This window comes from Chanos chanos, chromosome 2 (assembly GCF_902362185.1).
Source record: "Chanos chanos chromosome 2, fChaCha1.1, whole genome shotgun sequence".
In the NCBI taxonomy this organism is placed as follows: domain Eukaryota; kingdom Metazoa; phylum Chordata; class Actinopteri; order Gonorynchiformes; family Chanidae; genus Chanos; species Chanos chanos.
The window spans coordinates 23,298,057-23,321,287 of record NC_044496.1 but is presented as its reverse complement, the minus strand read 5'-3'; the positions used below and the strand labels follow the sequence as shown (position 1 = coordinate 23,321,287).

General features: G+C 42.0%; 1 protein-coding gene across 3 annotated transcripts in view; it reads left to right on the top strand.

Annotated features, from left to right (window-relative positions):
• The window catches only part of kcnc1a (potassium voltage-gated channel, Shaw-related subfamily, member 1a), a 35,139-nt gene extending 12,298 nt beyond the window's left edge, over window positions 1-22,841 (top strand). Inside the window, exons 2-4 of one of the 3 annotated variants that reach the window (XM_030765778.1) lie at window positions 7,923-8,853; window positions 16,301-16,483; window positions 22,732-22,841. In XM_030765778.1, coding sequence (XP_030621638.1) covers window positions 7,923-8,853; window positions 16,301-16,483; window positions 22,732-22,841 — 1,224 coding nt within the window. Of the gene's footprint in view, window positions 1-7,922; window positions 8,854-16,300; window positions 16,484-17,302; window positions 17,431-19,453; window positions 19,594-22,731 lie in introns of those variants that run through there. The other 2 variants (XM_030765779.1, XM_030765777.1) reach the window with 2 other exon arrangements.
• The last annotated feature ends 390 nt before the right edge of the window (window positions 22,842-23,231 follow it).

Here is a 23,231-nt window from a genome sequence, read left to right as displayed (position 1 = left end):
AAGCAATAATTCACAGACAAGTGTATAACTGACAAACATAGGATCTCAACTTCTCTAATTTGGGTCATTTCTGTGTAAACTTGAGAGAATAATCATTCACATTTTATTTGTTCTTTTTGCCCCATGATAAAACATCAGAGGCACTGATGATCAACAGAGTATGAGCAGGAGCAAATGAAATATTAATGCTCTTTTCCATAAGGTTTGAGCTTGTACTTGTCACGTGTCTTGTTACTTTGTTGGTAGTGCAGACTAAAGCTGGTGTATGTTTATCATTAGTCTTCTATGGTGATTTTGTCTGCAGAGAAGCGCACAGAAGGCAGATCTGGTGGTGGAATAGAAGAGAGGCAGCATTTGCAGACAGTGGGGATAAGTTTCATTTGACAAAATGAGGTCAGAGGACACTGAAATTGTGGATCTTTGATGTGCCTGCCTTTTCCTTTGTATTTTGGGGGTAGAAATAACGACAGCCAGTAGGTGATTTGTAGGGGGATGAGGGGGGATGCCATTCCCCTTGTTAGCAAAATGACCAAAATGCATCTCCCTTGTTAACCTCCCAACCTGATGACTAACAGTTGAATTGTTTTTGCTGTATCCATCATGGCAAGACTTATAACACAAAAACTATAAAGGACAGGCTACCAGGTCAGTCTACCAGTGAAAAGACACTTAAACCATGTACTCAGTCCAAATAATTCAGTTCAAATAATTCTTTGTTGTGATTACATGGTCAAGATTATGATGGACTTTGTGGTGTCTGCTATCTTGTATGATGGTCAGCACCGTTTTTCCTTCAACTCGTACGAGTGAGAACTGGAAACGATTTGCGCCCGGACAAAGGGCAGCTGACAACAGCTTACTCTGCATTAAGGGCAAGGTAATGAGTTGTAATGCATTGCTTCATAATAGCTCTCCTTTCCTGAGCATATGCCTTGTCTGCTGGGTGGTGGACAGTAATCCTTAGCCGAAATGCAATAAATTTGTGAATTATTGAAAGTTAATAGGATTTGTAGAATGGATCTATTGTTATTTATTCTAATACAGCACATAAAGTTTACTGCACTGAAGCAAGCGTCCATCTAGTCTGGACAGTGATCCGGTATGTTTTATGACTCAACCTTTAAAGATAAGTTATAAAATTCATCTAATGGGTTTTCCCTCTCTCTCTCTGTCTGTGTATTAACACACACACACACACACACACATACACAGACAACAAACTATAAAAGAATTTAAATTAGAGAGTGGAGTGCATGTGTGCAGTTCGTGTCTCTGTCCAAAATAAGTCAAAGGTTCAAAACGAAATACACGTTTTGTGACAGAAGCGCTGATAAGAATTACATCAGTTCAATAACACATCTTTCAAAGTTATGACTGAAAGGAGAAAGCAGCACAGGGGTCAAAATATTCTCCAAGCTCAGTTTAGTCCACGTCTAAGGGACTGGCTGCTCCGTGTGAGACAAGAACCTTGAACACAACCTAATTTTAGGACCGGTCAAACCCCTCCTGATTTCATGTTCACAGTGGGCATATCCAAGCTTTGAAAAGTGCTCTCCCCCACCCAATCAATCTCTTCACAGTCTGCCCTCATAAAACAGCATGACCTGTGACATTTATCAAAGGGCAGGACCAGTCTCCAGTGACAGGCCCTCTGACCCTCTCTGCCACACTGCAGGTCAAACCCCCAGTTCCCTTTGGGTGGGGTAGCCATATTCCAATCACAGTGCCATTACATGGATGCTTTAGGCTTTACACAGAGAACTCTAAGGACCCCAAAGGTTGACCTCATTTAGGAACAATTATTCGTTTTCACATCATATTTTGACATCTTGGGTGTTGCAGTGAGGTTTCATGATCCATTTGACATGCTCTCCAGGTCCTTCTGAGTCAGCCTTACTTTCTGAGTCTCCTGGCTTTGCCCTTAGGCTGAAGCCGCACGTTGAGGGAGTTGGAGGAGGGGGTGCTGTCATACTATCACTCTGTCCACACCTCCCTCCCTATTCTGGCCCATCAGTGCTTTGTTCTTCAATCACCGTTCAATAGCTCACTATCAGATTATCATGTGCACCCGTTTGGGGTCATTAACTCATTTAGTCCTGTGTATAAATACTCACATGCATCATTCACGTTGGGGACGCTGGGAATATGTCGTGGCCCGTTTCATCCCCACCACTTTTTGAAAGCCTTTAGTTAGTCGAACGTAATAATGAGAAAAATCACATTGGTACATATCATGTCATTAAGAGAGAAACCCAACATGCTTACTGATCGGTAAACCTAAATTGAAACACGTTGCTGCTGTGCACTTTTTTATGTATCACACAACAATGTAGCTTCAGTTTAGACACAAACACATCCACCGGGAGGTAAGGTTAGAGTGATTTCTCTACAGCAGTTGAAGTTCTCTACAGTTCTGAAAGTTTGCCGGCTGCAATCAAAATGAATAGGAAGGAACAGAGTTTATGAGTGTATGCAGCATGTGAGACCCATTGGGCTATTTGTGTACAGTCACAGACCGATGCCTATAGCAAGGCCTGTTGATTTTCATATTGATGTATGGCAGGAATAGGATAAGTAACTACACGGGTCATTTTGGCAGCCTGAACCTTTACTCTGTCCATTGCTTGCATTCGCCTCTGGGATATGCTTCATCTATTCTAGGGACTGTATTGCACTTGGCGCTCAGTGTCTAATGTCAGCATGTTTGGGGCCTGACAACAGATGTCAGTTCTACCAGTGACAACCTTGTTAATGTTGGCACTGATTTCAACAGTAATAGTTTCTAATGTGCGCAATATGGCTTGGAGTAACGAGATCCATAGATCTAACATGGTCTCAGTATTTGGGAAAACATGCATAGGTGGTGTCCTTGGCAGATTTAAGTTAGACATGTTGGTTATGTTGCTTTCATGAACTTTTTTATTGTTTTACATGACAGTGACTTTTAAAACACTAGAATAAAAGATGCAAATGTGTCAACCATACCATGATGTATTATGTCGTCCATGTAAGCAGGTTAACATTATAACATCAAAAGACACATAAAAAGCGCAAGCAGCTTTTAAAGGCGATCCTTAAAGGGATGCCATTTACATCAATCGGCAGTATATGGCCCACTGAAAAAAGGTGTGAGCACATCGTTGTTCTCAATACCCACCGCCATTTGCAAAGTCTCTCAGTTCTGTTAGTGTACCAAGCTGTGTAATTCCTAGTTCTTAGTTTTTCCTGTTCTGATGCTTGTTTGTTCATTTGGTTTTGATTCCTTGCCTTGTCTACAGAAGACTGACCTTTGTGTGCTGAACTATGCTTACCTTGCGTTTTGGATGTTGAATTGCAGTCGAAATAAACTTGCTCACCACAGGTGTCCAGCGTCCCTTCCCATGTGTGACAGCATGGAGGGATGCTCAGGATCAGTCTCCAGAAACACTATAAAGAAACCCTGCATCTGCTCCTAGAAATATGTAGTCACTGAGTGCCTCACTGATCACACACACACACACACACACACACACACACACACATACACATACACACAAACACACACACACACTCATTTGCTCGCTCGCTCGCTTGCTCACTCACACGCACACACACACACACAAACTCTCATTCACTCACTCATTCACTCACCTACTCACTCACTCACATGCGCATACGCACACGTACAAACACACACACACACTCACTCACTCGCTCATACACACACACACACACACACACAAATACATGAACACACAGAGAGCTTTATGTGTAAATATACAGAGAGAGGGAGCTGGTGGAGGGTAGCATGGTTACATAAGAGAACGTGACAAGCTTTCATCTCCAGGAAGCGAGGTAGAAAGAGAGAAAGAGGTAGAGACAGGGAGAGGTGATGTAAGGGAGAAGGGGGAGGCTGCCGTTCTATTTTTGGGACACTTGAGCAAAGCCGGTGTGTACCATTCTCCCCACAAAGAGCAGCACTTTTGATTTGCTTAAATCTCTGTGAACCATGCCAGAACTGTTTCAATAGGACTTAGGACATTAACATTGCACTTTGCACCAGTAACAACTTAGTTGAGTTCTGGTTGTTCTCGACTCTTGGAAGCTTGTCAAACATCGAGTAGAGGGCTTTCTCTGATATTTGACCCGGTTATTCAGGTATTAAGACAGCAGGTCTGTCACGTCTGCATTGTAATAGTGAGTGAAAATATACCTTTATTACTTTTAAAGCAGATTATCACATGTTTAAAAAAGTAAAAAAAAAACAACAACTTGTTTCATGTTTTGGTTCTCCTTGGCTTTGTAGATTGTATTGCACCAGCCTTTGAAAGTGGTCGCAGGAGGTGACAGGAACCTTGACCCTTCTTGACCTACTTTTGTACAAATATTCGGCAGCAGTGGCACAGAGAGATGTTAAATTTCAGCGACAGACTTGGTTAAGCATTTCTATGTCTAGATCATAATACTGTACCTTTTTATGTGTTAATTATGAATATGGACTGCTAAAGAACTGGAAATGATGGCATCTCTACCACTAGAGGGCTTCGTATCATCCGACCCATTCTGTGTTCCCTTGAGCAGTTTTGTCTTTATCTATGTTCAATACGCAATTCTGTTCAATTCACTGAAAAACTTGTTTAATGCAACAGAATTGCATAAGGTTTGTGGCTCATGTGGTCTGAATACCCAAACATTATGAAAACTGTCTTTGGTTTGTCCCTTTGCCAGTTATACTGCAACATACATGATTTATGAATGCTGAGAAAAGCTTTTGTTTCCTCTTTTTGCAGCTTACTTAGTCTCACCCATTCTTTTTTACAGTATAACATCAATACTGTAAAACATGCTGACACAGGTTAGTTGGTTTAGAAGTTTCTTTTGAAAATACGGGGGCAGCATACATCTGGAATCACAACCAGTTACATATGTGGTGTCTGGAAGAATCTGATGTTCCATGAAAAGAAAAAGAAAAAAAGCAGAATCAAGGAAAAACTGGTTTAATGCTGGTTTTGCCTATTTAATCATTCTCCCCCCTGTAACAGGTTCATTTGCTGCCTTCTCTGTGAAAATTATATTTAACATTTGTTCATATTTACACCACTATCAACAGCAGATAGTCCTATTTGTTCAAGAATCTGTTCAGCATTCTGATCTGATTTTCATGGTAGTATTCATGTTACATTGAGTTGTTGTACTAGTCAGAAGTACCTAATCTCATTGGTTCGGCCTGTTAAACCACAAATCCTTTCACTAATTGGGGTCAAAGACCAAACAATGGGCCACAGGTCATGCACCTGCTGTGACTGACTGGTTCAGAAGTGATTTAGCTGGGTGATCAGAGTAAGTGTAATCCTCCCCTGATTAGTTTGTGAAGCTCTTTTTTTTTTCTCAGTCACAGTCAGGACCTTGACTTCCCAATGACGTATCAAGAGACTCCAACGGATCAGTGAGAGTACAAGACTGTAACACTGCTCTAAGCCAAAATGAGCAGTAGCTCTGCTGGTCTCACTGCACTGTTTGAACACAATGTACACATCCTTCCCATTATTGTTAGTTTCTGGCTATACAGGTAATGGGCAGTTGTGAGATGTTTAGTGTCAGTTGTGAGATGTTTAGTGTCAGTTTTTAGATGTTTAGCGTCTGTTGTGAGATGTTTAGTAACTGTTGGGAGATGTTTAGTTTCTGTTGTCAGATGTTTAGTGTCTGTTGTCAGATGTTTAGTGACTGTTGTCAGATGTTTAGTGTCAGTTATGAGATGTTTAGTGACTGTTGTGAGGTATTTAGTGTCTGTTGTGAGTTGTTTTGTGTCAGTTGTGAGAAGTTTAGTGACTGTCGTTAGATGTTTAGTGTCTGTTGTGAGATGTTTAGTGTGTGAATGTTGGAATTGTTGTGTAGTGGTAGTGCTCTGCAGGATACTCTGCTATTGGTTGGTTTGTAATGTCATCTTTTGATTATAGTTCATGTGTGGGACTGTATGTGGGTGGTTCAGTCAAGGCCAATGTGAGAACTTTCTGCTCACCTGAAATAAAAGAACAAGAAAATGATGTTTCAAACGGTGAAGAACCCCTTCTTGTCAAAATAAGACAGAATGAATTCCTATTGATTAAGCATAAGGGAAAAACAAAACATGCGAAAAAGAAAAAAAAAATTGCACATACATTTTTCAAAATGAAGAGTGGATAAAAGGTGGATCATTTTGTCTGCTTTATTTACAGTAGTTGTACAATGTTAGAAACAGATTCATATCAGTTAATTATATTCGCTGCAGTACTAATGTCAGATTCTGCCTTTACACCACTCTATATTTTCAGTAAGTCTTTAATAATATTCAATAATTTAATAATCAGCAGACTGGTGGCAGAACTGGGCCGTTTCTGTTCTGTTTATAACTTGTGGGTAGACTAAAGGTAGTAAAAACGATTAATGTGAGTGCATTTCTTTGCCTGTTTATAATTTTGTTTGTAATTTGATGCCTTCTGAAGGTTTCTGATGCTTCAGGATGACAATGATGGTATTTCTTTAGAGCCATTTAATTTTTGCTCATTATTCATTCTAAGTTACTTACCCTAATTACGGTGGCGGGTGCCGGGTGCCGGGTGCCGGAGCTGTTTATTGGGCAAAAGGTGGGGAAACACCCCGGACAGGTCGCCAGTCCATCACAGGCCACACACACACACATTCACAGGGGCAATTTAGTATCTCCTATTTGCCTGACTTACATGTCTGTGGGAGGAAACCCACACAGACACTGGGAGAACATGCAAACTACACACAGAAAGGACCCTGGCTGCCCAGCTGGGAAACAAACCCAGGACCTTCTTGCTGTGAGGCGACAGCACTACTGAATGCGCCACCATGCTGACTGGTTTGGGCTCATTAATGTTTATTTAAAAGGTCTGCTGTATACAGCTGGAGTAATCACTGCTATAATCAGCTCCAGCTTCTGAAATCCAAAGGCAGATGCGTTCTCTGTGATCAGGGTTGACTGTGTACCTGTATATGGCTCTATCTACCTTTATCTCATACATAAAAGAGGTGAATCTCAAAAACCAATATCAAGCAATCCCATATAAACAGAATGCAAAGTTTCAGTTAAATGCAACTGCTGACATAACAATGTATTAAAAAGAATCATGTGGCTCACAATTCTCAGTAAAAGGCTAAAATAAATGAAAATGGTGAATTTCTAATTGTTTTAAACTTATTACATTTTGTCTGAATTGATATAATTACCTGTTCATTACCACAAATGAATGGGGAAGTAATGAGTGTTTCGTACTGTATATTTACATGATGAGGGCTTGTCCAGGGCTGTTTTGTATAGGTACATACAAAACAGCCCTGGCTCTGTAGTTTGACCCCATAGTGGCACAGTTAGTTGCAGTCTTCCCATCCAATCAGTATGTGCCCAGCAATTCCTCTCAGGGCTTTAATATTCTAGTGGTCTTAAGTGGAGTTATGCAACACCCATCAGCCACCTCTGGCAGCAGCAGTACTGTCATACCAATCTACGGTAACTGTGGGCCTTTACCGTACATTTTCAGCCTCATTTCAAATTCATTGGTGCATCAGAGCTTAGTATTGTTGGATTGAGGAGAAGACTGTAGTGCCTTAAGTTCATATTGTTGCATGTATATTAAAATAAAATAAATAAAAAAAACAAATTTTTCAACTCTCAGTTCCACCAGTTTCCCACCCTTGCACGCTGTACCACCGTAGGAGTTGACTTCGTTGGTTCAATACACAATTTTACAAGCCTAGTTAAAAGCCCTGACCCAGATTTTGCTACTGGCACTGGAAAGAGGGATGTGTGTATTGTGTATGTTTTTGTACCTTAGATTAAAGAAATCTTTACTCACTGTGATAAAGCAATATTTCATTAATAGCTCACTCTCTCTCTCTCTCTCTCTCTCTCTCTCTCTCTGCATCTATACTTCCTGCAGTGGATTGCCTTCGCTTCGTTGTTCTTCATCTTGGTGTCTATAACTACATTTTGCCTGGAAACGCATGAGAAATTCAACCCCATCATCAACCGCACGGACATAGACCCCATTGACAACACTACACGATACTACCCAGAGACAGAGACGGTGCTCTACCTCACCTATATTGAAGGAGTGTGCGTCATATGGTTCACCTTTGAGTTCCTCATGCGTGTCACCTTCTGTCCGGACAAGTTAAAATTTTTCCGTAACACTCTCAACATCATCGACTTTGTGGCCATCCTGCCTTTTTACTTGGAGGTCGGGCTGAGCGGGCTCTCTTCCAAAGCCGCTAAGGACGTGCTTGGCTTTTTGCGCGTGGTCCGTTTCGTTCGAATACTACGGATCTTCAAGCTGACTCGTCACTTCGTAGGGCTCCGTGTCCTCGGACATACACTTCGAGCCAGCACCAACGAGTTTTTACTCCTCATCATCTTCCTCGCCCTGGGTGTGCTCATCTTCGCAACCATGATCTACTACGCGGAGAGGATCAGCGCCAACCCCAACGACCCGCGGGCCAGCGACCACACGCACTTCAAGAACATCCCCATTGGTTTCTGGTGGGCGGTGGTCACCATGACGACACTGGGGTATGGTGACATGTACCCGCAGACCTGGTCTGGCATGCTGGTGGGTGCTCTTTGCGCTTTGGCCGGCGTGCTAACCATCGCCATGCCTGTCCCTGTCATCGTCAACAACTTTGGGATGTACTATTCACTGGCCATGGCGAAACAGAAACTACCAAAGAAAAAGAACAAACATATCCCTCGTGCCCCCCAGCTGGGCTCCCCAAATTACTGCAAATCGGGTATGAACTCCCCCCACCCCAGCACGCAGAGTGACACGTGCCCACTGGCAGCACAGGAAGAGGTTTTAGAAATAAACAGAGCAGGTAGGAGACCTTTGAGAGGCATGTCCATCTGATTGAATAAAAAAAAAAGACTGATTTTTGAAAAAAAAAAAAAAAAAGAGAGAGACTGAAACCATTCTCCTCCCGTCCACCCCACCAGCTATCTTCTCTCTTATCTTCACACTTCTACACCCGCTGTCCCACATCGTCTCTGAATGAAAGATCAATCGCTCACTCAATTAACCATGCATTAACAACATAAATAATCACCCCCCCACAATCCCTGTTCTCCCATAAGCATCTTGGAACAATCACACACACACACACACACACACACACACATTTTCATCACAGTTCTCTCTGTACAGTTATACATCTCACCATAATCTTCTGTTTCTATCTGTGCATTTTTCTACTTTAGCTCCAAGTGTCTCCTCTAGAGATGAGCAGCATCATCATGTGAAAAGGCCGTAGCACATTCATTCAGCGGCAGCTTTCTGCACTCTGGACCCACATGTTGCTAAACCCCCCATAAACACACCTTTGTCCTATATATTAGAACAACTCAGTTGTGGAATCCAAAATTTAGAGTTTAAGATAAACTAGATTTGTTCTTACAGTAGATCCATTTTGTTTTAAACACATGGGAGATACTTACAGTTCAGACGGCCACAGTATTTGTTTTTGAGAGGGTATCAGTAGGTTTATTGTATTGACTTTATATTTGACTTGCGTGTTGCGAGATGGACATAACTAGGGGGGTAAACTCTACGGTCTGAGATACAGATTACAAACTGTCAGTCATAGACTCAATGCAGTGCCCCTCAATGCAGTGTTCAATTGATGGACAGCTTGCTCTTTCTCTCTCTCTCTCTCTCTTTCTCTTTCTCCTTCACTCTCCTCATTCCCTGGTCGGGTCAGAATCAGCAGGGGTCTGCAAAAACGACATGACTCCTCCATCGCTAAACAAGAGAGAACACAGAGGCCTCATCAAACATTTGATGACAAAGCCAATAATTCGCTGAGTCATGAAACGACTTAACTTCATTTCCTCATTCGAGGCAATTGTGAATAAGTCTGTATATTTAATATTGAGCCAAGACCCGAGACACGTATACTATGTATACAATTGTAATATCTATATGCAAATACTAATAAGCCTTTTCCCCTTGAAATAAAACTCGTGTAAAAATTCTCCAGATGTCAGGACAAGAAAAAGCCTTAGTCATCTGAATGGTAGCACTAGACAGACTAATAAATAGCCTTGGTAGCTACAGCAGCACTGGAGGGCTCAGATTGATCAGCATAAATAAGAGAGCGCATCCATTCACACACGTTGAACTCACTGTGAATAAGTGGCTTCCAGCGAGAGTAAGTGCTTGTGAGTGCTTTCATTTCCTGTACTCCAGCAGAAATTGTGTGTATCACTTTCAAAGTAATGTGCAGCTCTTTGCCTGTACCAACATCACACGGGGAAACAGCTCTGGGAAGCATGTCTCATTAGCCTGTGATTGAGAGTGACAACTTCCTCCCACAGTGTCTCAGTCTGATTGGAAGGGATTCCCTAGTGACTGTGAAGGGTAATTAAACACTTTTTACACACTGTCTCCGAGGCCACGGGTGGACAGCTGCCCCCCACCCCCCCACCCATCACCCCCTGGGTCTGACTCCCTGTTATTAACACACACAGACTAGTGTTATCTCTCAGTGAAGCATCTGTGAAGCATCGTAGAAGGTGTCTGTGATAGTTATGATAACTGTCACAAAGAAACAAAGAAGTTCTTTTCTGAAGTTCATTTCTGATGACAGACTTTCAGGACGCTGGTAGATCATTGATTCTGGTCTGTCATTTAATGGAGTGAATACTTGACAGGAGCTGAAATGGATGTCTTCATCAGTACGGAAAGAAAGGGCAACCAAGAGCCAAATGATTGGTTAGAGAGACAGAGTGAGAGAGAGAGAGAGAGAGAGAGAGAAGGAAACAAAGAAAGAAAAAAAGATAGAAAGGAAGAGAGAGAGACAGGAGAAATGCCAAGTCAGAGACTGTGAGGATAAGATCCAGTATCTATTGCACATGACTGAGTAGACTCTCTAATATGATCCAATTTGTGTCACTGATTGAACAGTACCACGTTGTGTGTTGCTCAGAGCTGGTAAAAGGAATGATGGTTTTTCACCTTCCTACCACCCTCTCGTTTTCTCTCCATGTCTTATTTATTTCACTCTGCTGCTTCTTTTTATACTGAGCTGGAGCCTGTTGCCTTGACAACAGTGTCCAAGCAACCACACAATAGGATTCAAGCCCATGGAACAAGCTGCAGTCATTCACTTGCCTTGCACGACTCCCATATTATTCACACCGCACTGCAGAGCCCTCACACACACACACAAACACACACACACACACACACACACACACACACACACACACACACACACACACAAATAAGTCAGTATATTCAGAAGACAAGCCTAGTTTAATACATTAATTCCTGAACAAGTGGGACCGGAGTTTTAAGTGAATAAATGCAAGTGTGGATGAGTAGACGCTGTGACTTACTGCCCTAGCTTTGAACAGAGAGGACTGGCCATAGCATGACAATGGTATTTAACAATACATGAAAGTGATGTTTAATGATACATTGTACAAGCTCTGTGTAAGCTGCCGCAGTACAGTTCATAACCACCTGTGAACTTTGGCTTTATGAATGTCAGCCTGTTAAATGCACAGACTTTTTGAAACACTCTTACAATGGCAAAATGCTCCAAGGCGTTGTTAATCACCTCAATCCACTTGACTTTGGGCCCAAAACTGTGAGAAATCTGATAGCATGTAGAGTTAGCATCTGTTGGTTTGGCTAGAGTTAGAAAAACACACACACACTTTCTCTCTCTTTCTCTCTCTCCCTCTCTCTCTCTCTCTCTCTCTCTCTGTCTCACTGTCTTTGTCTTGGTCTCTTTCTTTGTCTCTGTTTGTTTCTCTCTTTCTCTCACTTCATCTCTTTCTGTGTCAAGTACACGCACTAATACACACACATTCAGACCTTATGTGGGATGAAAAGACTAGCATAGGCTGAGAGTTGGAGTGAGTTGGGCACTGAGTAAGAGTCTGAGTAAAAGTGAATTATTCATGCTGAGAGGGGCTCAGGTAAGAGGCATGTCTTTCTCCCGTAGACACTCTCCTGCTGTGTGAACATAGGTACTCCCAATTCAAGACACACACAGACAGGGAGTGAGAGGGAGTGTAGGGTGTTTGATTTTTTTTTTTTTTTTTGAAGTTTAATCAACACTTCCCCCCCCCATAGACACTGACTATATTCACATCAAATCAGTGTTAATCTCACTTCTCACTCTCTTTAAAGCAGACCCTGGGGGAATCCAAAGAGTTTCACAACTCAAAATGCTTTTCACAGTTTTCATTTACTGTAGGGATGCAGTACGTGTACATAAACAGATTTTACATTTTATCAGTAATCAAACAGAGGAAGCTCAAATACTCCTTGGAGGACACACACGGATAAACGACCTTTATATTACCTTTACCGTTACCATGATGTGTAACCTCATGAGCATCCTGCAGACTTTGGGAGATGTAAAGCTGTGTATTAAACAAACCCTCATCTGTGACAACACAAAGCAGAAATAGCATGAGAGAAGTAGGACAGTCCCACCAGGGCTACATCAAGCAGTTTATGTCTCCTCTCTTTATTTACAATGTCTTCATCTGTAAACAGCAAAGAAGTGCTTGAGTGCTCTCTCTCATTTATCTCACTTTTTTATTTACACGCCATCCCAAACACATTAACACAGGACTACACACTTGTAAGCATTTTAAGATACCTCAGACACCAACACAGTGACGTCTATGAAAACAAATACACCAAGTTATAACCGTTCTGCATGGACACACACTGGAAGCAGTACAGTGCATGAGAGGAGATTAGAGGTAAGAACAGTGTAGTGTTAAAGAGGCACTGAGGAAGGGACATCATCATTAATTCAGTACAATGTGTTTAGCTACACATGCACACAGACACGTTGGAGGACCGCATACATACACACACACACTCACACAGGCACACACACACACACTCACACACCCACACACACACAAACTTAAACATCAGACTGTGTGTGTAACAGAACACTGAGGGGCCTGAAGATGTTACTCAGGATGTTCATAGTTACATTGTGCTGTTGACGTTTAAAGAAAAAATGACATTATAGATTTGGAGCCACAAACGAGTATATGTCTCAGAAGTAATGATCACTTGAAAATATAAAAGTGTTCAAGATATTTATTTTCTGAGGAGAAGCTGTTATGAAAGTGATTAATCTGGCATTTACCTAGCACAGTCATGTCATCTAGTCCTGTTAAGAGTATTTTGGTCATTTTCACTTCGTCACTGTGAGGATACAGGGAAGATCAGTGAGGTGTGTGTGTGTGTGTTGTGTGTCAGATGAGAGATTATGCAGTACATGCTGACAGTAGACATGGCTCTACTCTGGGTGTGTTATCAGCCACAGCGACAGGGCATGAAATACCTCCCACTGCAGTTAGATCCTAATTACTGTTCTGACAACACACCCCTTTAAAGACATGCCATCTGGACTACTGCTCAGTCTCTTCACGTTCTATCTTTCTCTCTCTCTCTCTCTCCCCCTCTCTTTCTCTCTTCTGTCTCACTCACACACACACACACACCCTACAGCTTCCAGGGACATGATCAATAGAGTATGCACAGATACACAGCAGAGATGCAAAAACTGTGTGAGTGAAGGATGAAAATTATATGACTGCGGAGAGAGCAGGAGCAAAAGAAAGAAAGAGGGAGGGGGAGAGAGAGAGAGAGAGAGTAGTACTAGTAGTACGAGTCAAGGAGGACAAGATCAAGACAAATGCCTTTATTTACTGCACTACTCTAAACTTTGTGACTCATCTATCCTTCTGTCTCTCTATCTCTCCCTCCATCAATCCATCCATCCCAGAGGGTTCTGCGTCACATTTTCACACTTCCTCAGAGTGAGTCTTCAGCCTGCTCTGATGAGGAGCGTGACCTGTACTGTGCCTGATGCCGCTCTGTGTAATGTGAGCTGCACCTCAGGGAGGAGCATATCTCATCAGTAACTCTCCTCATAGAGGAGAGTTACTGAGGAGCACTCAATGCTATCATAAAGAACAGTCCTGAGATAATGCATTTCATGTTTAGTTCCCAGCTAAAATACAAGAGGAGGGGTTAATGGGCATCAAAGTGGAAATGAATCAAACATAGTGAAGGATAAGGATGATGGCTTATACTTGGAGACCTACCATATCATGCAAGCTCTCGTTCACATGTATGAGCCTCATATGAGATGGATTGAAATGACTTGCTGAATCGTGTTGGATATAGTGAATTTGACAGTTCTGTTCAGGGCAGTAAGTGTTGGAATATACTTTGGCCTTGACTTTTTCATCTGTGGAGGCAGATGAAAAGATTTGACTAACAGCTTTGTAGACACTGTCAGGCCGTGATGTGACTCATCGAGAAAAGAGTCAGTGGAGTTCATTAAGTCGCTCTCTTCATTTAGGAAATTCTACACGGTTCCAGAAGGCACAGCTCGCTCACTGTGTAACTGTCTCGATTCAAAATCTTCAAAATGAATGTATGGGAGCAAGGTCAGGAGAATCAAGCAGATCTCTCACTTTTTCCAAATCAAGCTTTTACACAAACTGGTTTGACAAATCAAATTCTAACACACCCGCATTACATATACTTCTTTTGAAGGAGTCATTGCAACTTTGGGGGGAGTTGGTAGTTTAGTGATAGATATTGTGTGTGGGGCATTAATAGGTGAGGGTAAATCAATAGCTGTACCACAGTGGAAAATTCAGCCCAGGCAGATGGCTCCGCACACACTTTTCCCAAAGGAGCTTTTGGCAGCGTGCTCTCTTCTCACTAGTGTGATCGATGGAGCATAAATTCACCCAAGTGAGCAGAAGGCGCTGGGTGCCAAAGATCTCACAGGTGAACAGGCTCATTGCCACGAGCTGTTTCTATATATTACTCCAGGCCCTGATGCTGTTTCTAAGCAATGACTCCTCATCTCGCTGCATGCTGAGAGCATCCTCTACTCTTTTTACTTATTCTGACAATGCAAACTACTTGGTCTGTGTGACTTTTAATGACCCGACATTGTTGTGAATAGAAGTGTGGTTCTGAATGGTTTTAAACTGAAAGTTTTTAACCACCAGACCAGCCTTAAACACCACATGCCTAAGTTTCAGCCATAAATACCACACCTCAAAACTTTAGCCATATATGCCACTATATCTCCAACCTTCAGCCTGGGCCACTATACCTCCAATCTTCAACCATAAACACCACTACACCTCCAGCCTTCAGCTATATACACCACACCTCCAACCTTGATCCATAAACACCACTACACCTCCAATCTTCAGCTATAAACACCACTACACCTCCAACTGTCAACCATAAACACCACTACACCTCCAACTGTCAACCATAAACACCACTATACCTCCAACCTTCAGCTATAAACACCACACCTCTAACCTTGATCCATAAACACCACTACACCTCCAACCTTCAAACATAAACACCACTATACCTCCAACCTTCAAACATAAACACCACTATACCTCCAACCGTCAACCATAAACACCACTACACCTCCAACATTCCACTATAAACACCACTATACCTCCAACCTTCAGACATAAACACCTCCAACATTCAACTATAAACACTACCATACCTCCAACCTTCAACTGTAAACACCACTACACCTTCAACCTTCAGACATAAACACCACTACACCTCCAATCTTCAACCATAAACACCACTACACCTCCAAACTTCAGACATAAACACCACTTCACCTCCAACATTCAACTATAAACACCACCATACCTCCAACTTTCAAACATAAACACCACTATACCTCCAACCTTCAGACATAAACACCACTATACCTCCAACCTTCAACTATAAACACCACTATACCTCCAACTGTTTAGCCGGTGTCCTCACAAATAGCTTGTGCAGAGAGGGAAGAGGGAGGGAGGTAGAAAAATATTTTGGGCTCAGTATGTCATGATAAAAGAAATTATTTTACTGTTAAAATTATATCTTAACCCCATGTGTTTTATGTTGATTTTCAGGGTCGGATGGTTGATCTGCATATTTGAGAGAATGTAATGTGTTTTGATGCTAAATGGGGTCCAGAGTGCTTAGAGTTGAATGAATGTGCTTCTAAACACAATTTACTACTTCACAGTACAACATACGCAGCACGTGTTCACGCCTGTCTTGCCTCTGCCATATCCTCCTCTGCTCCAGCATGGAAAAAAAAAACTGTCCCCTTCAGACCCCTCACTCTCTTTCCTCCTCCTTCTCCAACTCACCATGCAACTGGCATGCATCTGGATGAGCGTCCCATTGTGGGGCTTGGCAGTGTCTCACATGTGCTTGTGTGTTTGAAGATCCCAAAGTGAACGGAGAAGCAGCCAAGGCAGCCCTGGCCAATGAAGACTGTCCCCACATAGACCAGGCCATGTCGCCTGAGGACGGCCAGATCTTTAACCCCTGTGAGCGGGGTGAACAGTCCTGCTTCCTCCTGACCATGGGCGGCCGTCCCAGCCACACTGGGGCCAGAGTGAGGAAGGGTATGTAAAGGCACTTTTATATATGCGCACAGTCTCAGAACACACACACACACGCACCCAGAGATTACACACATACATCCACAAATAACATATACATACATACAATCTACAAAGGCAAACAGAGCTCGCTCACCCGGAGAGACAATTATCATTTTTTTTCTGATAGTTCGGGAGAAAAAAGCTCTCACAGAGTGCAGCAGTCACGCCCTTACGTTACTGATCTGTAAGAAACAAGAAGAAATACCCCCCATTCCACCCAGCCTTGTATCTTTGGTTGATCTAAACAAAGTAAACATCACCCATCACACACACACACACACACACAAACCATGGCACTTCACATGTCACATACCTATTCACCATACTCACCAGCAAGACTTTGAACTTTCTTCCCCTTTATTTCACTCAGCCAGTGAAATCTAAAGCAGAGAAAACTAACCTTGAATCTTATATGCATTTCAACAGTCTTTTTCTGTTCTTCTATTTGATCGTCATGACAACCCATTAAGCAACACACTTTGACACCTTTCTCTGCACCTTTGAAGCCATGATAATATCTTCTTTCCTCCAACATTCTCTTGAGTTTCAAACATGAACATGAGTTTTCTCTCTCCACCAAATATTTTGTTAAAAAAAAAAAAAATCACAGTTAGAAACATATTAATTGCCTCCTGGCCCAACCTTAATCTACCCTTTTTTCCCTGTTTTTTCTTTGTTGTTTGTTTTTTCTCGTTTTTACCTCCACTCGCTGTCTGTGTGTTTGTCTGTTTTTTCCCTTCATCTCTCCTCCCATCCTCTTGGTGCCTGGTTGGCTTGTAGCTGGACCTTTCTCAGGGAGGTCAGAGGCTGGGGCCACAGCTGCGACGCTCTGCCCGCAAGGTTACCCTCTGCTGCAGCTAGGGTGGGCACACAGCCAAGAGGATGGTCATGCCAGACTAACAACCTGATTTCCAGCCCAGATAGAGCAGTGCACATATTCATGCACATACTACAGAGAGTGCACACATCACATAGCTAGAGAGCTCCTCAATTACATTAGACCATTGTCATAATCAGTGCAGGGATGCAAAGACACTCCCAGTACTGCAGACAATAAAGATCTGAGGGCATGGATGAAAAACACATACTTGCGTACACACACGCGCGCACGAGCAGACACACACACACCACACACCACACCACACACACACACACACACACATACGCATATACATACACACATTCAACCTTCATCTGTTTTTTTTTTTTTTCTGTTTTTTTTTTAAGATTCAGAACATGCACTGTCTTCAAACCCTTCGACTGTGTAAAATCAAGCACACATTCAAAGTTGTGGGAAAATACAATTTTTTAAAAATTATTATTTATTTATCCTTAATGTCATCAAAAAGTGAAGACAAATAACCATAATCTACACAGACATCCTGTTGTTAAAATACTCACATTTACAGCAGATCAATAATTTCATCACATCCGTGCCACAAACGTGCCTATGTCTGGCTAGTTACAAAAGCAGGTCATCCCCAAACTCTTAACCTTGTGTTGCTTCCTTGTATTCCCATTTTACACACATATGTTCTCCCTCTAGTGCTCCATCAACAGCCAGTTAATGGCTCTGTCTCTCTGTCAGCCATAGTCTACCGCTCTGTGTGAGCATGCTCTGTTTTACACAGGTCTCAGATCAGATGAAATATCACTTCCTTGCACTCAGTCCACTGTAATATTCACTTCAAGCTGCCACCTCACTGACATGATCACCAACATCCACACGAATGGAAAAATACGCACACAGTTTGTCGACACATGCTGTGCTTCTCAGCGTTTGTCTATCTTTTGATTGTGCTTTTTGTGTGTTTGTATTAGCTTTTATATATATATATATATATATATGTGTGTGTGTGTGTGTCTATCTCTGTGTGTGTATGTGAGCGTGTGTGTGTGTGTGTGTGAGAGAGAGAGAGAGAGAGTGCGTGAGGTTTTCTGTGTCTGTGTGTGTGTATGTGTATGTTGTCAGTGTGTTTGTGTGTTGTACATGGTTTTACATGTGAAGTGATTATTGTACCTTTCGCTGTTGCTCTATGTCTGCATATGTTTGGGCTGTATCTGGGCCTGACACTGCATGTTCTGTTGTGCAGCAGATATTTAGTATTGGGTAGGGGAGGGAGGGGCCACAGAGGTGCTGCAGAGCCAATGAGAGAGAGTGCATGATGTGGTGAGTCAATAAGAGGAGACAGCCAGAGAGAAGATTCAAACTTGTTCTGAGAAAAGCCTCTTTGGTTGTCATTAAAAATGAACATCAGCTTGAATGCTTATCTATTTCAACTTTATTCAGCTAAGAAATAGACGTGTTAAAGAAGTGCAAGAATTTGCAGAAAAATATCTTTACAAACTATCTGCTAACAAATCTACTGTTAAACTGTTCTACCTCTCCACTATTAAACATCAGATAATACATAAAAATTATTATAGCCTGGCTTAGCTGGTTAAATTCTGTATTTTTAGGCATCCAAAAGGCATATGTATGGTAATAGTCAAAAACTGTCAGAGTGGATTTAATCCAAGTGTACTTCTGAAGTAGAATCATGACAATCTGAAGTAAGTTTGTAGGCACATTCAGACATCAGCTGGAAAGGTGATACATATCTCTCTAATGCCTGTACAGCCCTCCTCCCCCCTGCTCTCCCCTCCCTGACCTGACTCTGGCCTCTCTCAACCCTTCTTCTCCATGCATGCCCGCGCTATCTTTAACCACAGGGATTGCATGAAAGTTTACACCCAAGAATTGGCCCATAATGTCTGACAACCACTACAAAGAGACAAAAAAAAATTGTCCTGAGAAAGAGGACAGAGCAAAGCCAGCGAGATGGCAGAGAGAGAGAGAGAGAGAGAGCTGGTACGTGCTGAGGAAGCCAGTGTGCCTACGCTCTCATTCAGACTGCCCGTTTGCCCGTCTCTCTCCCCCACCAAATGAAGGTTGCCCAAAGTCCCGGAGTCTCGGCGCCATTGCGGACGGGCGCGGATCCACGGCCGAGGCGGCGTCGTTGTCTGCTGGGCCCCGCCCACTGCCCACTCTCTTGCAGCGTTCTCATTCTCCGATCTCGTCCATTCTCTAACGAATGGTGTGGCGGGACAGAGAGCGGGTCTCCTTGTGTCCCTCCCCCCTTCTGCTCTACTGCACTGCAGCCCACCCATCCACCCTCCCACCCCCTCGCCCACTACCAGCGTGTCCTTTACCATGTTATACCGATCTGCCCCCCCCCCCCCACCCCCACCCGACCACCATAGTTATTATTCCCTTTGCATCCTCAGCTCTTTTGCCCTTAAACTTGTTTTGTCTGTGCCACTTTCAGTGTTGCTTGTTTTGTGTCTGCCAACACACTCCACTCCTCTTAAAGCCATCATTTGGAAGACAGACTTGAGTGTAAAAGTTAAAGAGACCCTCAGGGAAAGTATAGACGTCTCTTCCCGACTAATGAAGGCTTATTGACACAGCCGAGACGTAGCCAGAGATATAGACCACAAAGATACTGTTTATGCTCCTTTTCAATAACGTGATGCTCTCCCACTCAGGCCCTGTAATAGCACGAACCCTTTGTTTTTGAACCATTGAGAAATAGTGGTTTCTATTTAAGGTAATTTACATATGCTATTACATATTCTGTTTGCATTATGGCCCATAATTAATGTGCACACAAGCACACCTACATACTTGGGCAAACCCCAACATGAACGTCCCTTGCAAACTCTAATTAGCAACTTCTGTACGCCCACACCCACACAAAACAAGATGAGTTCACAGACAAGTTCTATTTTTTCAAGTCTATTTTGGTTGTACTTCCTTTTGTTCTTTTTTTTTGCAACTCTTCTGTCTTGATCTACTGATTCATCATTCTCTGCAGTACTTCTCTTTCCCTGTCTCACTTCTGTAATGAGAATGGAAGTGACACATCTCAGAATCCCACCTGGAAGTAGAACTGAAGGCCTGATACCCCCCTCCCCCCAAAAAAAACCATCCAAACAAAATAAAAACCAAGCTAATCCTGCTCATGCATGGGCTCTTCGTTCTTCTGACATTCTCCTCTTCTGCTGTCCTCAGCAGCCTGTCCCTCCTTCTTTTCTCCTCCACTTTCTGTGCGCTTATGTCCCTCATATTTTTTTTCTTTTTTCTGGACTGTCAAAGAAAAATATGACGACTTTTTACTGTTCAGACATCCAAAAAGAAGTCTTTTCTCTCTGTTTTTTTTTCTCTTCTCTTCCCCATTGTCTTTTCTGATTTGAATAAAAACAAAAGAATAGACCATGGCAATCCCCACCCTGCCCTGTATTCTCTATCACAGATCCCTGTAAAGAGGAGACTGTCCTAGTTAAGCATATGCAGTCAGAAGTTCTGAGGGTGACCTGAGAGGGCTGCATCATCTGAGAAAAGGGAGCCAAAGCTTTGCTTGCCTTCCCCAACGTTTCTTGACTCTGCAATGGCTGGAAGGCCTACAGGTCGAACTCAAGAGGAGAGAGAGATAGAGATAGGAGAAAGGACATTAGGAGGAGCTATTTGGTCTTCAGTGGACAACATGTAATGCATTTTCTTTAAAATGGAAGATGCTGAAAGTTTTGGTTTTTTCAAAATCAGTGCGGGGTTCTATGGACAAGATTTAATAGTAAAAAAAATGGACAAAAAGGGGACCCTTTCATCAAGTCATGTGGACAAGATGAATTCAGGTGGCAAAAGTCAAATGGGCACAACAACCATTATAACATGAATGATTATTACCTATAGAGTCACCGCAGAGGACTACAGAGGACTCTTAACTCTTCTTTTTAGCATGAGTTGCATGGTGGTATATTCTAAAAAGATAAAAGCTATAGCTGTTATGAATATCTGTATGAGAAATCTATTTTCTTTCAAAAGTTCTTCACTTTTGCATACGTTTTATGTAGCCATCATTAAGATGTTCAAGGACCGTGTACATTTCTTTAGAAGCTGATTTCTTCACTTCTCTTCCAAAATTTCATTTGTGCTAATGAAGACATTTTAACTGGGCAGCTTAGGTCATATTGACCAGAAATTCTGAACAAGACATCTTTGGTGAGACTATGAGGACAAATTATCAGTATTTAAGCAAGCTCTCTGTGTGGTTTATCAAAAACATTTTGACCTTGTTTCCATTTGGCATGCTTGTGATACTGGAATCTTCTTGAAAAAAATCAGCTGAGAAAAATTAGTTGATATTTTCCTTTATTTTTCTTGCTCTACTCATTGTTGAATATATCATGTGGAAAAATATAGTGAGCTATTGTTTATTTCACATATTAGGTACAGAGTTTAACAGTGTTATTTTTTGAGGAAAAAAGGTGAAAAAGATGATAAAAAAATTGCATTATGGTAAATATAAAAAGGAGGAGTCAAGGTGTGTTTTACACATCTTTCTCTCATCTCTTAACTTTTAGGTAAAAAAAGAATAAGAAAAAGAAAAATACATGAACAAAAGAAAAATGTATATTTACAACGTAAGAGCATTGTATGCAATTTAGAACTTGGGGGAAAATCAAATGCATGTACATTGTTATGCAAGAATAAATAAATAAAAATAACAAAGAATATGAGTACAATTCTAGCATGAAATAAATTTTGTATGAAATATAATAGCAGAGTTTGGTTTTTTTTTTTTTTTGTTTTCTTTATTGTATGCAATGAATGTAGTTTTTTTTTCCCATTTGTCTCCTTGGATGTGCCATGGTTCGCGGACCTAGCTTTAGGTGGCAAAAAGAGGTCAGTGAACTGGGCACTGAAGGGAGTAAAAATGAGAAAAAAAAGTGAGCAGCTCAAAAAAAGGAGGAAGCATGATTGGACCAATCAGCATGGTGATGACCAAACTCTCATTAACATATCGAGATCGAGAGAGTAAAGAAAACTGCATGGTCTTATCAGGATGGCGACACTGAGTAGAATCATCTCTGCTGTATACAACAGCGCTAGGTACAGTATCCACACTGCGGGTTGGTGCACTGGCTAAAGCATGCTGAAAAGCATGGTAAAACAGTGCGGTTTACCATGATACACTGGCAGACCATATTAACCTAACCCTCCAAACTTTTCCCATATCCTCTTTTTTTTTTCCCTTACTTCCTCTGACCTTCCCTCTTTAACCTTTCATCCCTCACTCGTTTAACTCATCTTTTGTCTCCTAGGTGTCTGGATAAAATAACCCTTCTGTTGTTTCTCTCTCTCTCTCTCTTTCTCCATGTTTCTATAGAGCCTAAGCAGTCAGGCCAGCGGAGACAGCCCGCAGATTCAATCTGTGTCATGAACCGTGGTGTCCCAACCACGCTGTGCACGGCCCACAGCGCCCCACCCCCCACCTGATAACGCTTTTAAGTCTTTTTTTTGTTGTACATAGATGGCTGATGACCAAGGACGCTTCAGAGTGGCTATGAATTCACGTAGATGAATCTCAGAAGAATTGTGGCTGTCTCGCTTTTTCTCGTGCCATTTGCTAAATGTTGACCGCTCATGATGTGGTGTGATGTTATATGTAGGCGAGGGTGTTGAGGCGCGTTTGTGTGCATGTGTGTGTAAAAATGTCCGTGTTGTAAATGTGCCTTGTGTGTTTGTTTGTGCTTTCACTTAAAGTCTAAAAGAATATCTTCTCAAGGTAAAGGGAGTTTTCTATCTGCCTCACAAGTTGCAACATATTGCATTTTACAGTGCTGGACTACATTACATATTTATTTACTTGTTTATTTGTTTATTTAT